Raw genomic sequence first — 22,895 nt, forward strand, 5'->3', positions numbered from 1 at the left:
TCCAACAGTGCCAAATATAAGCATAATATAATATCTCTATCATTATTTCCAGATTGTACTTTCAAGAAAGATATAAATCATTTTGATAGCAGTGTCATACTACCAGAAGCTCATTTAAAGATGATTATTAGCCATCCCCCAAATTTTTTCCATAATTTTGCTTCCCAGGAAAGAGTTTTTCCATCCCATTGCTAAGGCCTGCTCCAGTGTCTGCTCTTCAAAGGAGTGCAGAAAAGCTGGAAGTCAGGAAAATATTTAAAATCTGCAAAACGTACCTCCTGATGTGACTACTTAAAATCCATTAAATAGCTAGATAGCCTGTACTCTACCTCAACCAGAAGCCATAGACTTGATTTAGAAATAATTAAATGAAGTTTTATGGTGTGCATTATGTAGAAGATTAGACATCATGGCTATAATGATACTTTCTGCTATTACTACTTCTATTTAAAGCAAAATATACTGTCTGAAAATAACAGAGTTGGGAGCAACATTTTCAGTGCTTTTATGATGTTGCTATAGATAGGCTATTTGATAGAATCATAGTGGAGACATTGTTATACTGCTGCTTAAGAACAGATATATTTTAGTTATATTTTCATCACTTTATTACGCTTAGTTTAATGGAATTTTGAGTCAGTCAACTAGAAATGATTCTTTCCTGGCACAATGCAAATACTAATGCTCTTCCAAATCCCCAGTGATATGCAATTTTTCTGAAACTGGAATATGATTTTTGTTCTTTCATTTTTTGTTCCTTTTTAGCTTCCCAGTGAAGATACTGAAATATTTGAGAGTGCCTCACAGTGCTTATCATTGCTGGTTCAGCTGTATGGAGGGAACAGTCAGGAGAGTATGTCTCCAGAAAACATGGACAGCTTTGCTGAAGTACTGAAGTCCAAAAAAGATACACGACAACTGAAGCTTTTGTTGAGAATTATAAAAAGACTGGTGAGTCAGCTTCTAAACATTTTAAAAGTCCATGTGTTTCTTTTATATCATTGGATAAATTTTTGGCTGTTTTCTTCATCTTAAAGTAAAAAAGAGTATAAAAGAATTTTGAAAACAAAATATGTAAAGTTAAATTTCATGTCTCTAAATTTCAGTTAACTTCTCTGGAGAAGATAGCCTTCTACACTTAAAACCTCTTACAAAATGATTGTTGGTTTTCTTCTATTTCGGTTAACCATTCAGCTATTTAAATAACTCATTTATATATTTGTTTAGTACTTCAGCTTTATGAAGTATTGGAAGAATTTTCTGAATGCCTTCTGAAAGAACTAACCTTGTAGCATTAAATAGCTATTTGGAAACACAGTGCTTGTTTTCATGGTAAATAAAATGCCATTTTGTACTTGAAATAGGTTTGTGCGTAGACTGTTGACTCCTCATTCTCACTGAGCGATAGGGACCACTTCTGCTGGAGTGGTTGTTATGTAGAATGCCAATCTGGGTATCGTGCAGGGGCTTAATTTGGTGATGTTATTGACAAGTAGGGGTTTCAATTCTGTCGTGCTCTGACATGGTGGCACGACAACAGTGTTGTGTCTTTCAAGTAGCTTAGGTGGAAAACCTTCTGTATCTGTAACATTCTCTCAGATAATAGTAAGTTTTTTATTTTGAGGTGTCTTGATAAGAAGCTTTGCCTGCATTGTCACCTTGCATTGGTTGATTACTTTACCCTTTACTCTCCAAGAGCAGGAGTTTTCAATTAAAAGAGGGTAACTTCCCCAGTGTAAGAGGCAGAAGACGTGAATTTTGCGAGTGCAGTGCTGGCTGCTAGAGTAAGGCCATAATCAATGGCAGCAGGAGTCGTCCTACTTACGGAGTTAAGAGGAAGCAACTCTTTTTGTAGAGCTTTCGGAGCCGTTCTTGTCCTCTTTCTCCTGCTTGCTGTATTTACATCACAGGAAAGTAAACACTATACCCTTCTTTCCAGTTTTGCTCAGTCCTATCTCTCCCTAAAAGAAGGATGAATATATAAAATTAAAATTTAAAATTCATAATTTCTCTCATTCTTGACATCATCTCAAAGAGCATTTCTCCTGCTCTTCCTGAAAAGGGAATTCTAGCAAAGATTTTTTTTAAAGACATTTCCTATTGATTTTTGCTTGTACCTGTGCTTCTCCTTCTGTGTAATTGTTGCGCTGCGTGGAACTGGTTTTTGCTTTTCTTCAAAAGCAATAAGAGAAAAGAGGCAAAGAAGTGTGAGGAAAGGAAAGAGAAATAAGGCTGCAATATACATATCTAGATTATTTGATTTTAGCATAACTACAGACTTGTTTCTTTTCCCTCCATTTTGAAGACCATGGTTCAAAAGTTGACCTAGCATGCAGGATATTTAACACAAACTTCTGTTGATTACCTTAAGAGAACAAAGCTATGCTATCACCTTTTGAATCTTGCAAGTTCCTGTACTTTTAGATTTCTCCTTTGTATACCAGTGATACTGGTACTTGTTATTTATAATATCAGGCATAGATTTTCTGTGATTATTTTAATGAGATCATAGGATTTCTTTTGAAAGCAGGGTTCATAGATAATTTGACAGATTATTTAATAAATCTTATATTATGTCTCTAAACCTTAAAAAGTCCTGTTCAGAGGAGATGATTATCTTGTCAAAATTGTCATAATCACAAAAGACATTGAAATATAATCATATCTATTTAAGAAGGATTCAGCCCACATCAGCTGTTCATACTGAATTTTGAAGCTTAGAGCAGTGTTTTTAACTTTTTTTTTTTTTAACATCTGAGCAATATTGTAATAGAGGGATCATTGAGTGCATCAATTTCCATTCTTGCCCATCAGTGCTTGTACGGAGCATCTTTCCAATCTGTGGTCACATTAGCTTTCTTGTTACAGGCACAGGTATTGCTTACGTAAGACAGGAATATACAAAAAGAATTCAATGTGTTTATGCTATAGCTGCCTTTATAGCATGTATTCCTGGAAATAAGGAAAAGGCACAGCAGTATGACTAGTTAATCTTTGTCCAAGTGTTTCATATGACTCCAGTGAGCCAATGGAGACAGGTGTCTCAATTTCAGTCTTCGATTTAAAGCATGTCACAGAATTTGTTGACATACAAGATGACCTTACCTTGATGAAATGGAAGCTTAAATCTATGTCTTGTTTTAATTTAACAGTATTCATTCATAAACTTTTATCTCCAGTGGTTGGAGGGGTTTTTTTGGACAAAGTTGGTTTGTTTTGGAGGTTTGTTTTGAGATTTGTTTTGGTTTGGTTTTGGTTTTGATTTTTGTTTGGTTGTTTTTTTTGGTTTTGTTGTTGTTGTTTGGTTTTTTTTTTAAATAGTCATTTTTCATTGTCAACTTTGACGAGCAAATTGACTGCAGGGTAATATAAACTTCTTGCCACTTCTTCACTAATTTTTTCCTACAATTTTGTTGTATTCATTTATTAAACAGAAATAAAAATATAGGCCAGACTGGGGGAAAAAGTATCTTCATACAGACTTATTAATGGAATCACCATGATCAGCCCTTTCTACAGGCTTTATTTTGCTGTAAAAAGAAATCACTAGGAGTGAAAACCAGAAAAAATGTTTTGAGCTAACTTTGTAAGTGTGTAAGTAAGGATCATTTAAAAGCTTTAAAGAAGCAGCATGACTGTCTTCTTTCTGTTTTTTTTATAATCACCTCTTAGCTTTCAATGCTTTTGGCTCTGTCAGGCCCAGGTTAACCAGTCTTTTTCAAGAATGTTCTCTCACTGGCATTGATACAATGGACAGAAACTGAATAAAATTATTGAATCAAAGAAACAGGGTTTGGTGGTCTTGGGTTTTTTCCACTTCAGTCTTTTTACTAACTCTCTTGTTCTGGTTGCTTCATCTTGGGTTAGACAATACTGCTATTCAGATATTCTTCATCTTTTTCAGCAGCATTTGTATAACCGATCAGTGACGTCGGGGCAGTGATCTTGTCCCATTCTTTGGTTCTGGAAGCATCTCCTGCCACCCTTTATGGAAATTACCATCTTGTCATTTCATCTCTTCTGTGAAGATAGAGTGCATCTTATTACAGTCCAGTAAATCACCTAGATTAAAGTATTTCTTTGTGAAGTGGAAGAAATTTTAATTTGAGAAGCAAATAGTTCAATTTTTGCCTGCTTTACTGAGAAGTTTTTCATTTCTCTTTTTCCCCAGAGGGAAAAATCTACCTGCCATCTCAATTTACCATCTAGTATGTAATGTAAAAGCAAGCAATTATCACCAGAATTTTTATAGAACTAGCCAATATCTCCACCGGACGCATAATCACTGTGGGATTACAGCTGAGTACCGACAAATAAAATGTTTCAGCTTTCAAAACAAGAGAGGACTCTTTTTATTCCGTCTAGTAATAAGGAAAAATTCCTCTGAGAAAAATGAATAAGCATCGGGCTTTAAAGGCAATTCTGCACTCACTGTGGAGAGTGAACTTTTGTTCTGTGACTTTTACATTAAGAACTTGTCAGAAAGTATATTTGAATTCTACCTAAATCACACTTTTTTTTTCTTCTGATCGTCTTTCTAGAACCTCATTTTCACTAATTTGCATATCTTAACTGTCAAAAAGTTTTTCATCCTTTACTTGTGAGTAGCTATGACATTTAGGATGTCATCTGCATGTCAGGTACCCTGGGGGGGATACATATAAGGATTTCTCAAATTGTATTAGGCTGCATAGTAAAGATGTTAAGGCTAGAATGACGATACTTGAACTGTGGCAAAGGTCCATAACTTTCATTAATTTTATCGTAGGACTGTTGAACACTAATTTGCTGTCCCTGGGCCACAGCTACAGCATCACTGTGTACCTGCAGGCAGATTTACTATCCTGTTTCCAATGAACCAGAGCCTGGGGAACCGCTGGTCACTATGTCTAAAATATCATTCAAGTCGTGTGTCCCTAAGTATTTCTGTCATGTAGATTAGTAACTATATCATCCTGAGTTTTATAGAGAGATGTGCTGAGTTCACATCTTTTGAATTGACAGTTGTGTGTTTGTATATTAAAATATATGTATATATTTTTGCTGTCATAGTTCCCAGATTAGGTCCTCATTATATTAGTCACTGATCATGCATTATGGGGAAAGACATTTAGATCTTGAAGAGATATACAGTCCAGGCAGCACAAACGTTTCATTTAGGGTAGCAATTCTGCAGTCCCTCTCTAAGTCTTGCTGGAGATTTGCTCCTCAGTAGATTCCTGCAAGTACGTCTGCAGGGAGCTTGCCTTAAAGAAGGTGAAGCAAAATCCCAAGAGATTTTCGGAGAGCATCCCATTTATGGCTTCAGCTCTGAGGATTCAGCACCACAAGGAGGTGCTTGTGCAGCAGTTCCCAGCGGAGTCTGCTTTCCCGGAGTCTCACAAAGCTGCAGGAACCTGTTGGCGTATCTCCTGCCAAGAGAGCACAGCACTCTCGGATAGGTTCCGTTAGCTGGAGAAAAACTTTGTATGCATCTTTCTCCTAACCTGAATCTTTTAACCTTGCCTTTATTTAATTTCATTAATTACTAAGGTAATCTATAATCCATTGCTCTAAGGAATGACTTTATAACAGAGATGCTTGTCAGACTGAATACAATACTCACTTGTGGGTTGCTGACATGTATAGGTGTACTTACTATAAATGCATGTGTTGTTATATATGTTTTCCTTAAATTACATATCTTTTTAAAATCTGGATGACTCTTTTATGAACAATTTCTGTCCTTCATTAGTATTAGTCTCTTATTTTCACGTTGTTACCAAGCCTGCGTCCCTTCTTTATAGACCATCTTTTGTTGGCTTCAGTCTAATAGAATAATGTCCCTGGGTAGGATGGAGCATTTCATTAGACACAAACAACTTAAGATCCCCCCAAGAAGAAAAAGCTAATCAGCATTAAGATACATTATGCAGACCATGAACAGGACGGGTTTCTCAAAACGCTTTGAAGCAAGTACATGGGAAGGATAATGCCTCTCCACCCTTCCCACTGTGTGGGGAAGCTCCCTCTGTTTGCACACTTGGACAGGCCTTTGTTTTAGGGTTTTAATGAAATTGGAGAGAGTCCCCGGAGATGAGAGATGGGGAGGCCTCCAGCGCCCGCTGTTGCTTGGCAACCTTCCGCCATGGCACTTCCAGGCCCTGCCATGCCGTGTGGGGGAATCGCCCCGTCTCTCCTCCTCCTCCGCTCTGGGGTTTAATATAGTTGCAAAGTAAGCTTTTAAGTATAGCTTTTTGAGTTTGCATATGTTTTGACTGAAATACAATCGAATGACACTCCTTTTAAAAAAAGGAAAAGTTACAATGTCCCTGATGAATATTAGCAGTTGGTGGGGATATTTATGAGTCGGAATTGCTGGGCCAGGCCCTTTCCTTTGGTCGAGAAGCAATATACTGAGTTTACAGCGAAGAGTTAAGAAAAACTGGTTTAAATTACTCAGAAGGTGAATGCAGCTAATCACTACTACTCTAATACAATTTAAACAGCAATTAAAGAATGATTTAAATAGAGCTATAGCGTATAGTGTAATTTAAAGAAATTCAGCATTTGGCGGGCATAGTTCTCTTGCGGCACAGCCCCTTTGCTTTACTTTGCTGTTTACTGAACAGAGAATTGAGCCAATATTGGTTAATTTATCTGAGTAATTTGGATTTTTTTTTTTTTAAATCTCATTTAAGCTGTATTTTGAACTTTGTTCAGTTTGTGATGTCCTATGGGCTCTACCAAATTCTTGTGGAAATGAAATACTGTACTTTCATCATTAAACACTGATGGAAGATTTTTTTTAAGCTTAGTAAAGCATTTTTAGTAGCACTAAGAAGGAAAACATTTAGTCAATGAAAGTGTGATTTATGAATAGTCAAAACTTAATAATATCCCACTTTGTTCTCAGACATTCTAAGAGCAATACCAAGTCCTAAAATATAGATTATTTAGTTTATAATTATTTACTTGATATTAAGAATAGCATAGCTTTTCAAAAAGCACTTTTTTTAAAGTAGTGTATGAAAATGTTATTTGTGTATCCAGATGTGAGAGGGATACTGTAGTTGATTATCACTCGAGATCTCATGGCGTTCTTTATAGTATTATACATGGTTAATTTTAACCTGACTAATTACATTCTGTGTATTGAAATCCAGGACACAAATTTTCACTGTATAGGTCTGATAAGTATTTTCATTTTTCATCTGAAATGGTTAGATACTGTTTCACCTTGGAGGCATGTGCATGTTTATGACCTGTGTGCCTGGCTTATGTAGCTTGTGAAGGGCTAAATTCAGGCTCATTTATACTTTGTGTAACTCATGGAGTGTTTTCAGGATGCTGAGAAGTAGTGCAGTACGTCAGCACTGTCCTTGACTTTCTCTTTTTTTGACATTTGCATCCTATGGTTTCCATTGGAGGAGAGGGAAGAATATTTTTGTATTTAGATTTACACACTTGGTTAGAGCACTGAAAGAATTTTAATAGACCTTTTCTATTTCTGATTAACCTTCCTTTTTATTTATCTCTTTGAATTTTACAATATCCTTCTTTCAGTTGGCCAAAACTCTTAAGCACAGCATTCTAAAGTTATATACTCATGGGTTTTTTCCCAGTACTTATCCTTCTGTCTTATGAAATTAAACAGAACAAGTATCCATGGGTAAGTTTCAGTCACCGATGCAGTCCCTGGAATTCTTATCTTCCCCTATCTTGTCACTTTTGATCCTGTCCAGAAGTTCTGTGGCTGATACCAGATTGCAGAAAACTTCACTATTTTTTGACCCAAAGCACTAGGTGGTACAGGAATGCTCTGCTTATTTCTTCTCATAGAAAAGGCAAATATTTAAATGTCGATAAGATTGTCCAGGCTTATAGGATCACTTATTTCTGGCTGCGTCAGAATCCTCTTCTGCTGTGTGAATTTTTTACTTCTCTGACTACACTTGCTCTAATTCACTTTATGTGGTATAGTTTGTATGCCTGTGTCATGAAATTCTTAACAACTGTGAGAATTACAATTTTATTTTAATTGCATCTAAGCTGAGATTTTTTTTTCAGTTGATCACTGGACTCCACAAGCCTATTCTATTAAAAATACTAGGCTTCATATAACCTGTGGTAAAATCAAACGGTTAAGTAGTGATACATAAAGTCAGATGGTATGGAATTTTTTATGCAATTAACTTACCATTTTGGGGGTTATATAGGAGTTTGTATAGCTTGGAAGCTTTTGGTTAAGGAAATATTTACTGGGACTTGTAACTTTTGATGTGATTTAGGTCCCACCTTTTTGCAGCTAGTGATATGTCTGGAATATCCATGGTTATCTTAATCTAGAGGTGCTGTTTTGTTTTATACATTTACACCTCTGCAATGACTAATTTGCTGTCAGTGTTTTTACTGTAACTGTGAAGTTTCTCCATATCAAAGAGAGCACACTATCCTTCTTCTGGTACTTCCACCACATAGACAAACACCTGCTTTGCTAGCAAATCATATATTGAGTTCTCCCGCTCCCAACCCAGAAGTTCAAACAGGAGGACTATTTTAATGGTTTTCCTTCATTTTTCTTTAGTGTTTGTTTGATGCTGACAACTTTCTAATATACAGCTGGACGGCTCTCACTTTTTCTGCTTTGTCCTAGCAGCTTTATGTTTAATATTATTCACCTACCCTCATAAGCTACTGTGATATTTAATATTTGCAAAATATTTCATAGTCCTCAGATAAGGAGTAGTAAATAACAACATTTTTCTAAGAGGATCTACCAACACCAATTGAATAGGATTAAATTATTAAAAATATTTTCTCAGCCGGAATGTTAATACCAGGTTGCACATATTTCCGGGGTCTGTAGCATTAATGGGAGTGCATGAGCAGTAGTTGCTGCTTTCATTATTATTATAACTGAATTGCATTAGTGCCTGTAGACCAGGACCTTATTGTGATAAGCTCAATGCATGCACAGTAAAAAGTCATTTCTTGCTCCAGAGAAGTATCCAGCTTGTTTCCTGTATTCAAAATAAGCTCAAGGAATTGCCTGAAAGCAACTCTGCTAGATAGGAAATAATTTGACACAAAGATGACCATCCTGGATAAAACAGATCCTTGGACAGTGTTCAGTTCTGTGCAAGCAGGAATGGGAATTTAACTAGTTGCTCCTGATTATTAATGCAAAAGTATCTTCATTTTATTCCAAATTTAAATTCTTATGATCACAGGAGTATTTCAGAATCCTTAGTCTTCATCTAATTTTCACGTGAGGCCGTTACCAGAAACTAAAAGAGCTTTGCAAGATTTTGGTTGCCCATGAAGATGAGATACAGGTATGTATAGAAACCAGGTTTACTGTGACTTTTTGCAAACTCATATTGCAAACCCTTTAAAAAAAACCCTCCCTTTTTTATTACATCTATTCTTTTAAACTCAAGTTTAAGAGAGGGTGGCAAGTTTACTGAGGGTGAAATAGTCCATTGCATTTCAGTGTGTAAGTAAAATTTTAACTACCATGTACCAGGAGGAAATCTAATGTAGGAATTAGATTTCCTACTGGAAAGGAGTGGTCCTTCCTTTGACTTCTAAATCACCTAATACTGGACAGTCAAAGTAAAAGGTCTTGGCATATCCTCTTCGTTAATCCTCAGTGCTCTCTTATTTTCCTTGCTGATGTTTCTGTCTATTGATTTTTTAATATATTTCAAGTTCTGCACATTAATATGGCATCTGACAAACATTAGCTGTGTTTCAATTTGTCTAGATCCTTACCCTCTTCATCTTATAAGGCTGGAGCACTGCTGAGAAGCTAGTGTTTGCAAAAATCTTGCCATGAGCAAATCTGTGGGTTACACAAAGTTTAATTTAATAGCCAGTGTGTGGATGCAGATAAATAGGGAATATAATTGGAGTGATTAAAGGGGTATATTGTAGAGGGAGACAGTCCTTGGCCATCAAGCTGTGAAGATGTGGAACTCTGGGGTGCATGAATTACGCAAAGGAGACAAATAGGGCATTTCAGATATGGGTTGTCTGTCAGATGGAAATTGTGAGTAAATATATGACATAGATACAACAAAAGTATGCTGGTCGTGATAATGAGACCAAGCAATACGACTATATAAAGCAAAAGGAAGGCAGTGTTTAAGGAGTTAGATATTGTTGGAAAGATCAAAGATGAAAATTATTTTAGAAGCATCAGTCAAAACATACATGCAGTGAAAGAAAACAAAACACTTAAAGTTTCTTCCCTGGATATCTCATGCATCTAGTGGTTGGTTGACGTATTTGCTAGCATAAGTGCATACTTTAAAGTTCCCCAACAGAGGGCCCATGGTCACGTACTAATCCCTGGCAATGATAACCGTATCTGGGCATTATGAACGTGGTGCTGTACAATTTCAGATGAGTCCATGATTCATGTAAGTGTTCTGAAACAAGATTATGTTTAAAAACATAGCATTTGTGTGCATTGAGGTTAGGCTTTCAGTAGATTTCTACAGTAACTGACCCCCCCTCCCAAGTTCAAACAGTGATTCAATCCAGCATCTTCAGTGATGAAACCTCCACATTTTAAATTATGAAGACTCTACTAGTTAAACATTTATAAAGTGCCCAGTGCTGTCACTTCTTTAAACTATTAAAACATAATGTTTTTATATGAACATCATTATAAATTTATAACAAATTTAATTTGTGATGATGCAGTGTTCTATGGGCTGTGAATTACTGTCCTAAATTTCACAGAGCAGATGCTTTCTCTGGGCTGCAATGACTAGCTGATGAGTTCGTATGATGCAGCATAAGAATATCTCATAATTTGTATACCAGCTCTACTCTGCTTATACAGCTTGCTTTTTTAGACCTTTCAGGGAGCATTTTAAGAGCAATGAAGTTGACACGCAATCCTCAGTCTTGTCAAAAGCAGACGATTACCTAAATCCTTTAATATCAATAAAAAAATACTTCTTCCAGTAATATGCAGTGGTCATTTAGAAATGGATCAACAGATGCGTGTAATTTTATAGTATCAAATAGCTCCAATGATTTAAAATTCATTTTTTAAGGGAATATACTGGTGTACTTAATTGCAAGAGAACTGTTATAGAGCATAATCCCAGTATACGTTGAAAAGCGAAAATGGTATGTTCCATAGTGCATAATATTGTACTTGGTGGATGAAAATCTGATCTTTATGCTGTAAATCCTTGGTAATTGTAATGAATAGACTTATTGCATATTAGAATTGCATCAGAAGAAGGTAGTTGATATCAAAACCTGCCCCTTCCTGTGCTAAATATAACGTATGTATAAAAATCTGCCATGTATACATGATGTACGGTATATATATATATGTGATGTGTGGTATGTATACTAAACAGTGGGGTCCACGAAACTAATAATTTAAATAAATTATGTTATTTGTATCTGCAATTTACTATTGTCCCATTTTGTCACTAAAAAAAAGAAGAAATAATCAAGGCAGAATACCTTGTGCTTATTCTAACTGAATGCTTCCTTTGTAGCTTTTCATGCAAGACGCCATTGTTTCCAGGGAAGTGCCAGCTCCGGACTCTCTACCTGTCTCCCAGAGGTTTTCCCTGTAGTGGGCTTGGGGAGATACAAATGCAGGATTTCCCAGGGGAGCCTGGGCCCTGTGTTGCGGGCCCTGAGTGAATCATAGAATAGTTGGCTTGGAAGAGACCTTTAGAGGTTATCTAGTTCAACCCCCCTGCCATGGGCAGGGACATCTTCAACTAGATCAGGTTGCTCAGAGCCCCATCCCACCTGGTCTTGAATGTTTCCAGGGATGGGGCATCTTCCACCTCTCTGGGCAACCTGTGCCAGTGTTTCACCACCCTCACGGTAAAAAATTTCTTCCTTGTATGTAGTCTAAATCTACCCTCTTTTAGTTTAAAACCACTTCCCCTTGTCCTGTTGCAACAGGCCCTGCTAAAAAGTTTGTCCCCATCTTTCTTATAAACCCCCTTTAAGTACTGATAGGCTGCAGTAAGGTCTCCCCGGAGCCTTCTCTCCTCCAGCCTGAACAACCCCAACTCTCTCAGCTTTTCTTCATAGGAGAGGTGTTCCATCCCCCTGATCATTTTCATGGCCCTCCTCTGGACCTCCTCCAACAGGTCCATGTCTTTCCTGTGCTGAGGGCCCCAGAGCTGGATGCAGTACTGCAGGTGGGGTCTCAGCAGAGCAGAGTAGAGGGGCAGAATCACCTCCCTCGACCTGCTGGCCACGCTGCTTTTGGTGCAGCCCAGGATACGGTTGGCCTTCTGGGCTGCAAGCGCACATTGTCGGCTCACGTCCAGCTTTTCATCCAGCAGTACCCCCAAGTCCTTCTTGGCAGGACTGCTCTTAATCCCTTCATCCCCCAGCCTGTATTGATACCGGGGGTTTGCCCCGACCCAGGTGCAGGACCCTCCATTTGGCCTTGTTGAACCTCATGAGGTTCACACAGGCCCACTTCTTGAGCTTGTCCAGGTCCCTCTGGATGGCATCCTGTCCCTCAGGCGTGTCGACTGCACCACTCAGCTTGGTGTCATCTGCAAATTTGCAGACAACAAGATGAGAGTAGGAGGAGTGCCGGAGCAGAAAAGCTCTGCAGAGCTTACTGGTAAAGCAGCATTTAGTCAGCCCTAAAATATTAACTAAGACCCTGGAGTGAGTAGCTGTGTTTTGCTTATTCTCATTAGAGCAAAAGTCTAGACAAAGCAGATTAAGTTTAAAAACAAAAACAAGTTGATCTTTTATGGTCGAATAATTCCCATGGAAATGAGTATATTAACACATTCTCATACTGCTACTTTTCTTCAAAGCACTACCAGTATTTAAATACTATAAAAGGTAATTTTTACCATACTTGATAAAATAACAGGTTTACATAAAGCATAAAAGGAATTGTTGTTTATAAAGATCAGGGCCCTCTTTTGTCATTTTAAACCATTAGCACAGTTCATGTATTTGCAATATATATGGGGGTATATTCATGTAATGGCACACAATATTTATTTTCAAAGTCTATAACTATAAGATGACTAAGAGTAATTTGTGCCCCATGTATCAGTGAGATGTGTGTGGCCCTGACTCTGCTAATATAACAATATTTCTTTTAGCTTGGTGAGGAAAATTCTTATTGCTGAAAAGCAAATTACAGCTGTCATTGAAAGATTTAAATAATATGCCCTCAGGATTGCTCGAGTGGACTGTTGCTCCACTGAGGAGCTCTGATGACATCAGAGAGATGCTCATGCAATTTGTTCATGTAATTGTAGTTCCAAGATGGAATATATATTACATTTTGAAGGTGATGTTATTTAATAATGAATGATTTTATAGACTCTTCTAGACTCTATATTGCCTTCACCATTATATTTGTTAGGATCCTTTTCTTGACATATCTTTTTTTATTCTACATTTCCACCTCTACTTATATGTTTTTGATTCTTCTCTCCTGAACCAGATGCTCATGATTTTTCTTGAAACTTACTTTTTTTTCTTTTAAATTAAGCTGAAAGCTTTGTGGGAATTGATGTTGAAATCTGGAGGAGCAAGAATGTTAAAATGCCTACTATCATCTTACATTTTGACCACTGCAGGTTTCAACAAGATTCTCTTCCCCTTCTTGCAGCTTCGTACTTTAATTTTGCATAACTATTTATGATCTCAAGAGTACATAATTACATTAGCATACTGCTGTGTGCTTGTGTGTGTATGCATTAGGCTTATATACTGTTCTGTAATCCTTTAAAATTTTCTCATTGAATTATAACTTGTCTTATTTTTTAGTATTTCCATCTATATAATGGCTAAGTTTCTAAAATGACTACGGTTTGAAATACCTTAATTTTCCAAATTTAGTTGCAGAAATTCCAAAGGATATCTAATTTCCTGAAATTACTAATTACTTACTCCTGAATATCAGGCCTACAAAAAGTTTCTGGTTTAGCATCCCAAATCATTATGTACTTTAATTCCTAGCAAAAAAAAAAAAATATTTCTCTTGCAAAAGGATTGACTGGGGAGCATGAGTTCTGTAGAATACTAAGTATTTTGGTTTAACAATTTAAATTCTGTTTGAATTAAGTTCTTTCAATTGTACATTTCAAGAAAATGAAATGTAGTGAAATAGGATGCTGTGATATGAGGCTAATCTGTGTGGGAAGCCTAATAGTCTTCCTAAAAGCAAAGTTAGCACCAGTAGGTTTTTGGCTTTTAAAGCTTCTATCTGTGTCTTTTTCCTCACTCCCCTTTTAACAAACTGTTTTAAATGGGAGGTGAACCTAGTAATGATGTAATCAAGCTTTTGGCCCACAAAGTTCAAATGGCTTTGAAACGAGGCAAACCAAAATTGTCCATCTCTACTAGAAATTATCGCAGCCAAACATCAATCTGCCAAGATTGTTTTATTCAACTCTTGACTAACGCCTTGTAGAATACTTCAAGAACTTAAAAAATGATGATACTTTTAGCTGAACTTGGATGAGAAAGTAGAATGCAAATGTAATCACTCTGACGGTGATTTAATGACTCTGGGACATCTGGGAGTAAGGAGAGGTGCAGAGGATAGTGGCAGGGTGTGGACTGGAATGTGAAAGGAGCAGCATTGACTACTGCTGAATTCGTGTATGTGAGAAAGAGAAATAACGATGTCTGGAAACCATTAGAAGAGAGAAATACAAAGCAGTGATGAACACTATCTCGATACCATGGTAGCACTGCAGTTCTGAATCTGTGTAATTCCCAAACAATATGAAATGCAATAGATTTTGAGACTACTGAACATAGTGATTTTAGTGTGATGTGAATCCTGTGTCCCACTCTCTACAGCCTGTCCCCTCTGTGCTGTTTTGATCCATCTCCCCACTCAACAGGGGTTCAGCTTGCAGCCTCTCTGTTCCAACAGAGAGGAAGGAAAGAGATTGGAGGTGGTTGCACTCCTCATGTACATTTCTGTTCCTCTCCCCTGTGATGGACAGGGACGCATCTCCCACTCCTCTGCAAAGAAGCTGGATCAGAGCTGGGGACTTCTGTGTTATAATGTCCGTAGCAGCGAATGTGCTCCAGTGAAGTTGTGTGCATTCAGGAAGACTGTAGGGAGAGAGGAGGGGCACCAAAGCCACAATGTATTGTAGTGTCATCATTGGATGAGGTCTTCTAGGGACTATTTCTAGCCACAATCACATTATTAGTGAGAACAGAGAAGTGCTGGCAACCTTACTTGAACCCTCATCCAGAAGATTCAATAATATCATGTTTAGTGGTATCATGCTAACATCATGTGAGATGCAAACGCTATTACCCACCAACTTGTTTAAAAGAAAGCAAAAAGAGTGTTTATGTTTTAAACAGAAAATTAGCAGGTACCTGAAACAGTTGGACAACTGTTGGTACCACACTAATAAAGCAGCTATAGGTGCGGTAGTTTCTGCACCTCCCAGTCTTCCATCAACCCTATTGCTCTGCAAGGCAGCTGGTGCAAACATGCTAACCCACGCGGTGCGCTTAAGCATGCGGGTTCTTCCATGCGGTAGAGGCTGTGCTCCAGCCAGACCTGACGCCATGCTTGCAGAATAGAAAGTATGTATGTCTGGCGTAGGGGCCACCACATAATGCAAGCATCACCTTTGTGTCTCAAGCTGTATGTTTATGCGGTACTCAGTACAGTCTTGATTTTGACTGGAAGCTTAAGACATGTAACTAGAAGGATTAATCAGACAAAAAGTGAAAATGAAAAGAAGTAAGTTTGTAGCACTTGAGTGGCTCGAAGGGCCCTTTCTTCTTAATCATTCCCTGGACAAGCATTCTTTTAGGTGCTCTATCTTACCATTAGTCAGAGTCAAAATAAGTTTGTCAGACTAGTACAAACGATTTCAGACCAAACATACATTTCCTAATGCCAGCTGTAGAACAAAGGACAGAGAAGGGAAACTTGTTGCCCATATTTAATTACATATTTCTAGATGTAAGAAAGACCAGCCCTTAAATTCAGTGATGGTGCTGGAGTTGCACATTTTGGCTTTCAGTTCACTAGTACAACAATCCTGATGAAAAATTTAGGGAAACAGATTATATATTTCTTACAAAACTAATATATTGCTAGATCTAATGCTTGAAATATTGAAATGTCTTAGGAGAGAGTTTTCACAGCTTTCATATAAAGCTAGAAAAATCAAATAAAGAAAACTATATTTTCTGCCACTCAAATGGCTTGCAAAGCTCATTATTTTCGTGTTATTTTCCTGACATTAATCTTTTCACTAAAACCATGTGGTTGAAAATAGAGGGATAATTAGCATTAGCCCATTTATGAGAAGCTGCTGGTGACAGAAGCTTATTTATTGTTGTGTACAATTAAAATATGATGTGAACACATGAGAATTTACATTAAAACAAGATTGCAGCTTGTCAGCAGTTTTCTTTGTTCAGCTGTGTGTTTATTAGGCTACAGCTGCTCACCTACTTTTGTATGACTTTATAATAATAGTAGCAACGTCTTCATTATTGGAGATGTCTAAACCAGTTTGATTACACAACATACGAAGAAAAAAAATATATCTGATATAATCTTTGTTAAAGAACTAGATCTGGAAGTTAGATTATATACCCAAAAAAAAAAAGACAGACAGACCTTGCTGTCTCATGTCTTTATTGGTTTTGTTTTTTGTTTTTTTGGGGTTTTTTTAATTCGTTGCAGTAAGTGTTTATGCATAGCACCTAAGGTGATTTATGTAGATCATTGTGCTGTTTTATTTGGAGAACTTCAGTGCATCTACAAATAAACAACTTGAGACCTGTCAGAAAAAAAGCACATGCTTTTTTTCCTAATTCTGTCATTATACAAAGTGATTTCTGTGGTATAATAGCTGGTCTTAGTTTATGTATTTAAGGATCTTTGGGACTCCTAGTCCTGTTATTAAGAGGGTCAGCTTCTTTATGTTCTTTGGCATAGATGCATTATGGGGAGAGGTCACAGTGAAATACCCATACCCTTTTCTGGCTCCTGTAACTGGATGGGTAGTATTTCAGAGCCTACAAAGAGAAAAGCAAAAGTTTCATTTGTCATTAGTGCCCTGCTGAAGGAAAAGGCGGCAGGATTCAGGGCCCTTATTTCTGTCTGGCCTAGAGATGTGATCAAGCATAGAGAAGCCATCAGCAAGTCCCAATAAGAAGATGTAAGAGAAAGTTCTGGGAACCTTCCAGGACCTTTCTGAAGTGAAAGATTTTGTGCTTTCGGGAGTAATATAGGGCCATCATGTCTTCAGTGTGCCTGGGGGGCATACCAGCACTCTCAACCAGTGCTAAGATGGTTCACATCGTTCTCCAAAACAGTCAGAGAAAATACTGATCCTATTAGTTTAATATATTTTTTGCAGTCACTATGTGCAAGTCTAGCTATCAGGTGAACTTTCTGAGAAGATAGGTATCGACTTGCTTTCTTGCTGGCTGCATATCTCTTCTAGCTGTCATTGTATTTCTGTCTGGAGGGGTTTATTTCTCATACTCAGCACTGTGCATAGACATAGAGTCGTAGCCCATGACTTTGGACAGGATCTTAGTCTGGTTTTCTGGAGCAGAAGCAGGATGGATGAATGAACAGGGACTTGGGTCACTATCAAAATTGAGACCTTAAGCGTATATTTCAGATTCATTAATGTGAACAAAGAACTGTGCTTAAGTGATTTCTTGTGACTTTCCTGATGGGAAGCAAAATTTCCTTTCTTCAGCTTGCTAATGTCTGTAAAAAGGTCCTTTACATCCCCACCACCCCACCCGATTTTTTAGCTTTGCTACAGATGGAAAAGCAGCAAACTCTTACTTATTTGGGAAGTGTTCAGATACTACTGGAGCTATGACAGTAGTCAGTCTGGCATGTACAGCAATTGAATGCTTGCTGCTACCTTCAGTATGCACTCTTCAAAGTACTCTTTTTTTTTTTTATTTGGGAGTTGATGATGAAAGGGTGTCTCTTTGCTCTTTGTTACTTCTGCTATGAATTTCTAATGTACCATAAAGTCTCACTGCCCTGTATGAACATTCAGTTTAAATTCAGTTTAAATGCCAAGCGGCACTTACAACTGTGATCTAGATTCATCACTTCTGATTTTAATGGCACATTTCTGCTATTTCTTTTAACCTAAATGTGATATCATTGACATTGATTTAAATGGGTTATGTTCTCATAAATTATTATTCCATTTGCATAAAATAATTTATGTAAGAATATCTTGATATTCTAATGCTAAAATTATGTTGTTTCTAGTTAAGTAATTACAGGTGTCAATAATTTTCCAGAATTATACCACATAATACATAATCATCTCCATATAGTAACTTATTAATTCATCTCTAGTCTCCAAACCTGGGCTGAACGTGTGGGCAGAAACTTCTGAGTGACACTGTTTGTGGTTTGCCCTCTGATGGCATTTTTAGCTTTGCAGCTTTTGCTCAAATATGGTCATTAATTTTAAAACATGGAACAGCTCATAATAATTATTATACACTCCTGTGAAGTCACAGAGGAAAAAAGCCACAAATGTTTTGTTGTTCTCACATTTGAAAACTGTCGTTTAAAAACCCCATAGTTTTAACATTGTAGAAATTGCTCACTAATGACAGTTTAATCATAGGGTTAAAACTGACGGTGATCTAAAGCAAAGAAGGGAGGAAGAGGAGAGGCAAGAAAAGAACAGGTAGAAATATCACTATACAAGAGCATCTGAGCTTAACCTTGGCTAGCAGAATTACCTGGGGGGGATTTTTGCTATCCCTTCAGCATACAGAAGTGAGACAAGTATGATACTCAAAAAGTGCAGTTGCATCCTGCAATTTTCAAAAGAAGAAAACCAACTAGATAGTGTCATTGAAACCCAGGGAGAATTAGACATAGTTCTTGACAGCTTGAATTTTAAATAGTATTAATTAAAATGTGATCTACTGTCTTCTGCTTCTCAGTTGAATTAATATACTTTTATATTTTTATTTTATTACAGTGATTTATTTTTAACTCTTCAAAATGTACCCCTGCTCTCAAATGTAGCTGATGTTGATTGGTGTGCTTGCACTCAAGTGTACTAGAAATACAGATGAGAGAGCAAAGTGATACCGTGTTATGAAAAGTTTCATGCACATCTCCCAAGAAACTCAGCCTTCAGTTATGTGCATGTTTGCAGTGTCACTGAAGATGGAGTCTATGCAAACATTTTTGTTTGATTGTTTATTCTGGTTCACATAGTTTTAATCCACTCAATTTCTTACTGTTTGGTCTGGATGAACCATCATATCAAAGCAAAAGTCAGATACTATCCTAAAATTTTTAGGCTTATTGAAGATGCAGGTAAATAGACTTTGGTTCAAACTTGGGAACTGGTAGTGAAACTCAAAGCCAATATTTATTTTCGTACAGCTCTTCTGGAAACAGCAATAAATATTGATAGAATGTAATGTGAGTTGAATAAATTTTTTGCAGTGGCCATTTATAAAACAAATAGTGTTTCTCTTTACTGAAGATTATTCTGTTAGGTAAACTGTTTTCATGCAAGTATGAAAAGTTTCAAGAAAGGAAATGTGTGGTTTTGTGGCAGCTTACATTTTTGTCAGTTCACTTCCTTTTTGATTTTGAATGGCAGAATAGTAGTTGTAGTGTTGTACTCCACACCTTTAAAATATTTAAGATTAAAAAAAAAAAGTCCCCTTTATCTACCTCATGTAGATACCTTACTGCTGAAGCTTTCAGCCTTGATTTAGCTGTAAAGCTGAACACAACTGTATGGAAAGAAAATATTCAGTGTACATGTTTGAATTTGGTGAGTCCGCCCTCCTAACTTAATGACGCTTGTGTTCAACTAGCATTGGTTTATTGATCAAAGAAAAAGACTGGGGAGGAAAAAGGATCAGGCCAAATGAAATATAATTGTAGGGAAAGAGTTTTAGTATAAAAGCAAAAGTTTTAATCCTAAATTAAATCTTTTATTTCATTTTTAATTATTTTAAACATTTCTCCTTTATGAAATTCAGTCAAATTTTAAACGTTGTTTAGAAATGATATGCTAAGATGCCTTGTACAAAAGGTTAAGGTGCAAAAGACTGTTGGAGAGTATCAAAGCTCAGTTCTTGGCTGGTTTTGTTCCGTTGGTGTTATTGCGGTCCTTATATCAAGGAGAACACACTTCACCAATTAATCTATGTTAAGAATTAGGTGGATCTTCAATAACTTTCAAGCCCCTTCCGCTATTTCTATTGTTAGTCTTAAAAAGGCCACTTGTTTCTATATGAACTTCTTTGGGCTTTAACTAGCAGATTCTAAGCAAAATGTATTATTATGGGTGTGCTGATATTACTGCAAGTAGAAACGGGAGAGGTCATTGGGTTTCTGGCAGGATGAAATTTCCCCGTGTTATCGTTTATCTGGTTATCAGAGAAACATCTCTGTAAAATGTCTGTATTTAATTGAGGTAATCATTTGAAACCACCTGTCTGCCCCATTCAAGGTCATAGGCAGACTTGTTCATTCATCTATTTCACCCTTTTGTAAATCAGTAGAGATGGTTTCTTCTTGCCTTTAAACGTAAAATATCAAAGTATTTATCATAGCCTTAAACGTCTTCCAACTCCTACACAACTGCTGACTAATCCCAACAATAGATGCCGATCCACATTTCAGTGTGCAAGGAAGGGCTCTCACCGCTCCTTTAGGACCACCAGCTTGCACGTATTTCTTGGGGTAGCGATGTGTTAGAGCTGTCTGTGGGTCACAGCTGGCCTGTTTTTGCTGCAGAGCTTTTTTCAGGCTGCTGCAGCTTGGGTATTTGTAAAATTAAATTCTGGTGGAATTGTCCGATGTACTACTGCTTGGCAGTCTGAGCAGAAATGGCACTTTATGGCAAAATATTATATTGTCTCAGCTTTGAGGAAAGAAGTAACAAAGGATCTTTTCTAGACTTGGTCAAGATAACTATTATGGGAATATGTGAACCAGTTTTAGTCTCTGCCTGCAGACACAGAAAACTGTGAAAACAGCACATCTGTGGGAATAGCAGGATTGAATTGTGTGTATCAGCATCCCGTTGCTTGTTCACCATGTACACATGAGAGAAAGCATGCCTTCAGTCATGCAGCTTAGGCTTCCTATTTTTGATAGAGACAGAGACTCGTACAATTCCGAATTGACCACAGTCCTAAGAAAAGACTCAATTTAGATGCTTAGGTTTCTAATGCCTTAATGATGGGCTGTCACTACAGCAGAATGAAGCAGCTTGATTAGTGTGTGGAGCAGACAGAAAACGATGACTGCCTGCTGATTCACTCTAGTATTGCTTTTGGGTGACAAATAGAGTCTAATTCAAGATTTCAGATCTTTACTTGTAAGACTTCAAATTGGGTAAGTCTCAAACCGTTATTGGCTTCTAACCCATCAAGTTTTATTCTTCTTTGTTAGAAGCAGCCAGTCTTGTCTATTGAAAGCATGCTAATCTGAAAGGCTATTTTTGGCCTTGATAACTTTAACCTGCTCCATTTTCTGCTCAGAAAAGTGAAACTGATTTGGTTTCTGTTAGTCTCACTTTCAAGCATTTTTTACTTTATTCTTACCTTTAGAGCCTTGTGTTTTCTCAAAAGACACTGCCAATTTGAAGCAACAAAATAATTTTCAACTAATATTACATACTGAGGCTTCTGTCAATTATTCTGATAATGTCAGAGTATTTTACTCTGTCATTTTTGGTTGTTTTAGCCAAGATGGCTAATGATAGAATTGGAAATAAAATTCCTGATTCCTAATCCTATAATGTGACTGCAGAAAATGATGCTGTATTAAAAAGAAATTTAGAGCAATTTAGATTAAGGGGAGGAAAAAAGGCATATAAGAAGGTGTTAAACGGGTGTATATAGAGTACTGTTCTTTATAGATGTTGTTGAACAGCAAGTGTTCTCAATTCAATTATTGGAAGACTATTGGCATGCAAGGAGATGAAACTTAGCAGGACTAAATTTTTGTGTACTTTCAATAGGAAATTATAAATAATCATTGAGATCAAACACACATGTTGATCCAAAGTACCATGATCTCAAGGAAATTGAAATAATGTGGTTTCAATAAACCTGAAAAGGTCAGCAAAAAAAAAAAAAAAATTTCTTTACTGAAAGAGTGGAACAGGCTGCCCGGGGAAGTGGTTGAGTCACCATCCCTGGAAGTATTTAAAAGTGTAGATGTGGCGCCTAGGGATATGGTTTGGTGGGCATGGTGGTGTTGGGTTGATGGTTGGACTGGATGATCTTAGAGATCTTTTCCAACCTTAATGATTCTATGAAATGTTAACACAGTCCTCCATACTCTCTTATGATTATACCATTTTGGCATCTTTCTGCAGAATGGTATATGACTGTTAGAAGGGACGGGTTTTAGTGCATAGTCTGATGGGATAAAGAGTTAAAAACTATTCCAGAAAAGGCATTCATCAAATTATATGCACTACAGAACAATAATATTGTTATATCTTACAAATAGATTTCATGCTGAGATACCTTCATCTTAGTCTGACAATTGAAATGCAAACTAGAGATTAATTTGTGTTTTGCGACATTGCATAAATGAGAAATTTGTTCATCAGTTTTTTTGTTTGCATAGCTCTGTTGTTCTTTTGTACAATTAACCACATAACGGTCTTCCAAGATATAGATGCAGCATGAAATAGGCTTTCTTATTTATTTAAGCACTTCCCACATTCACTAGACTAAGAAAGGCTCAACTCATGTAAATTAGCAAAGTGTCAGTGACACAGCAGAGCTGGACTGGTTTGTACAAGCTAAAAAGTTCTGCTGTATTAGTCCAAAAATGCCAGGAGTGGGGAACTTCCACATCCTATTGAAGTTAGTAGACTTTGGGCTTACTCACTGCCTTCCTT

At 37.0% G+C, this 22,895-nt stretch overlaps 1 protein-coding gene across 1 annotated transcript in view; it reads left to right on the forward strand.

Moving 5' to 3' along the window:
• Positions 1 to 22,895, forward strand: part of ULK4 (unc-51 like kinase 4) — a 253,157-nt gene that overhangs the window by 194,381 nt on the left and 35,881 nt on the right. The window contains exon 36 of the mRNA XM_075143193.1: positions 766 to 951. Within this exon, the coding sequence (XP_074999294.1) occupies positions 766 to 951 (186 nt within the window). The remainder of the gene's footprint in view (positions 1 to 765; positions 952 to 22,895) is intronic.

Source organism: Calonectris borealis, chromosome 2 (genome assembly GCF_964195595.1).
Source record: "Calonectris borealis chromosome 2, bCalBor7.hap1.2, whole genome shotgun sequence".
Classification (NCBI taxonomy): Eukaryota; Metazoa; Chordata; class Aves; order Procellariiformes; family Procellariidae; genus Calonectris; species Calonectris borealis.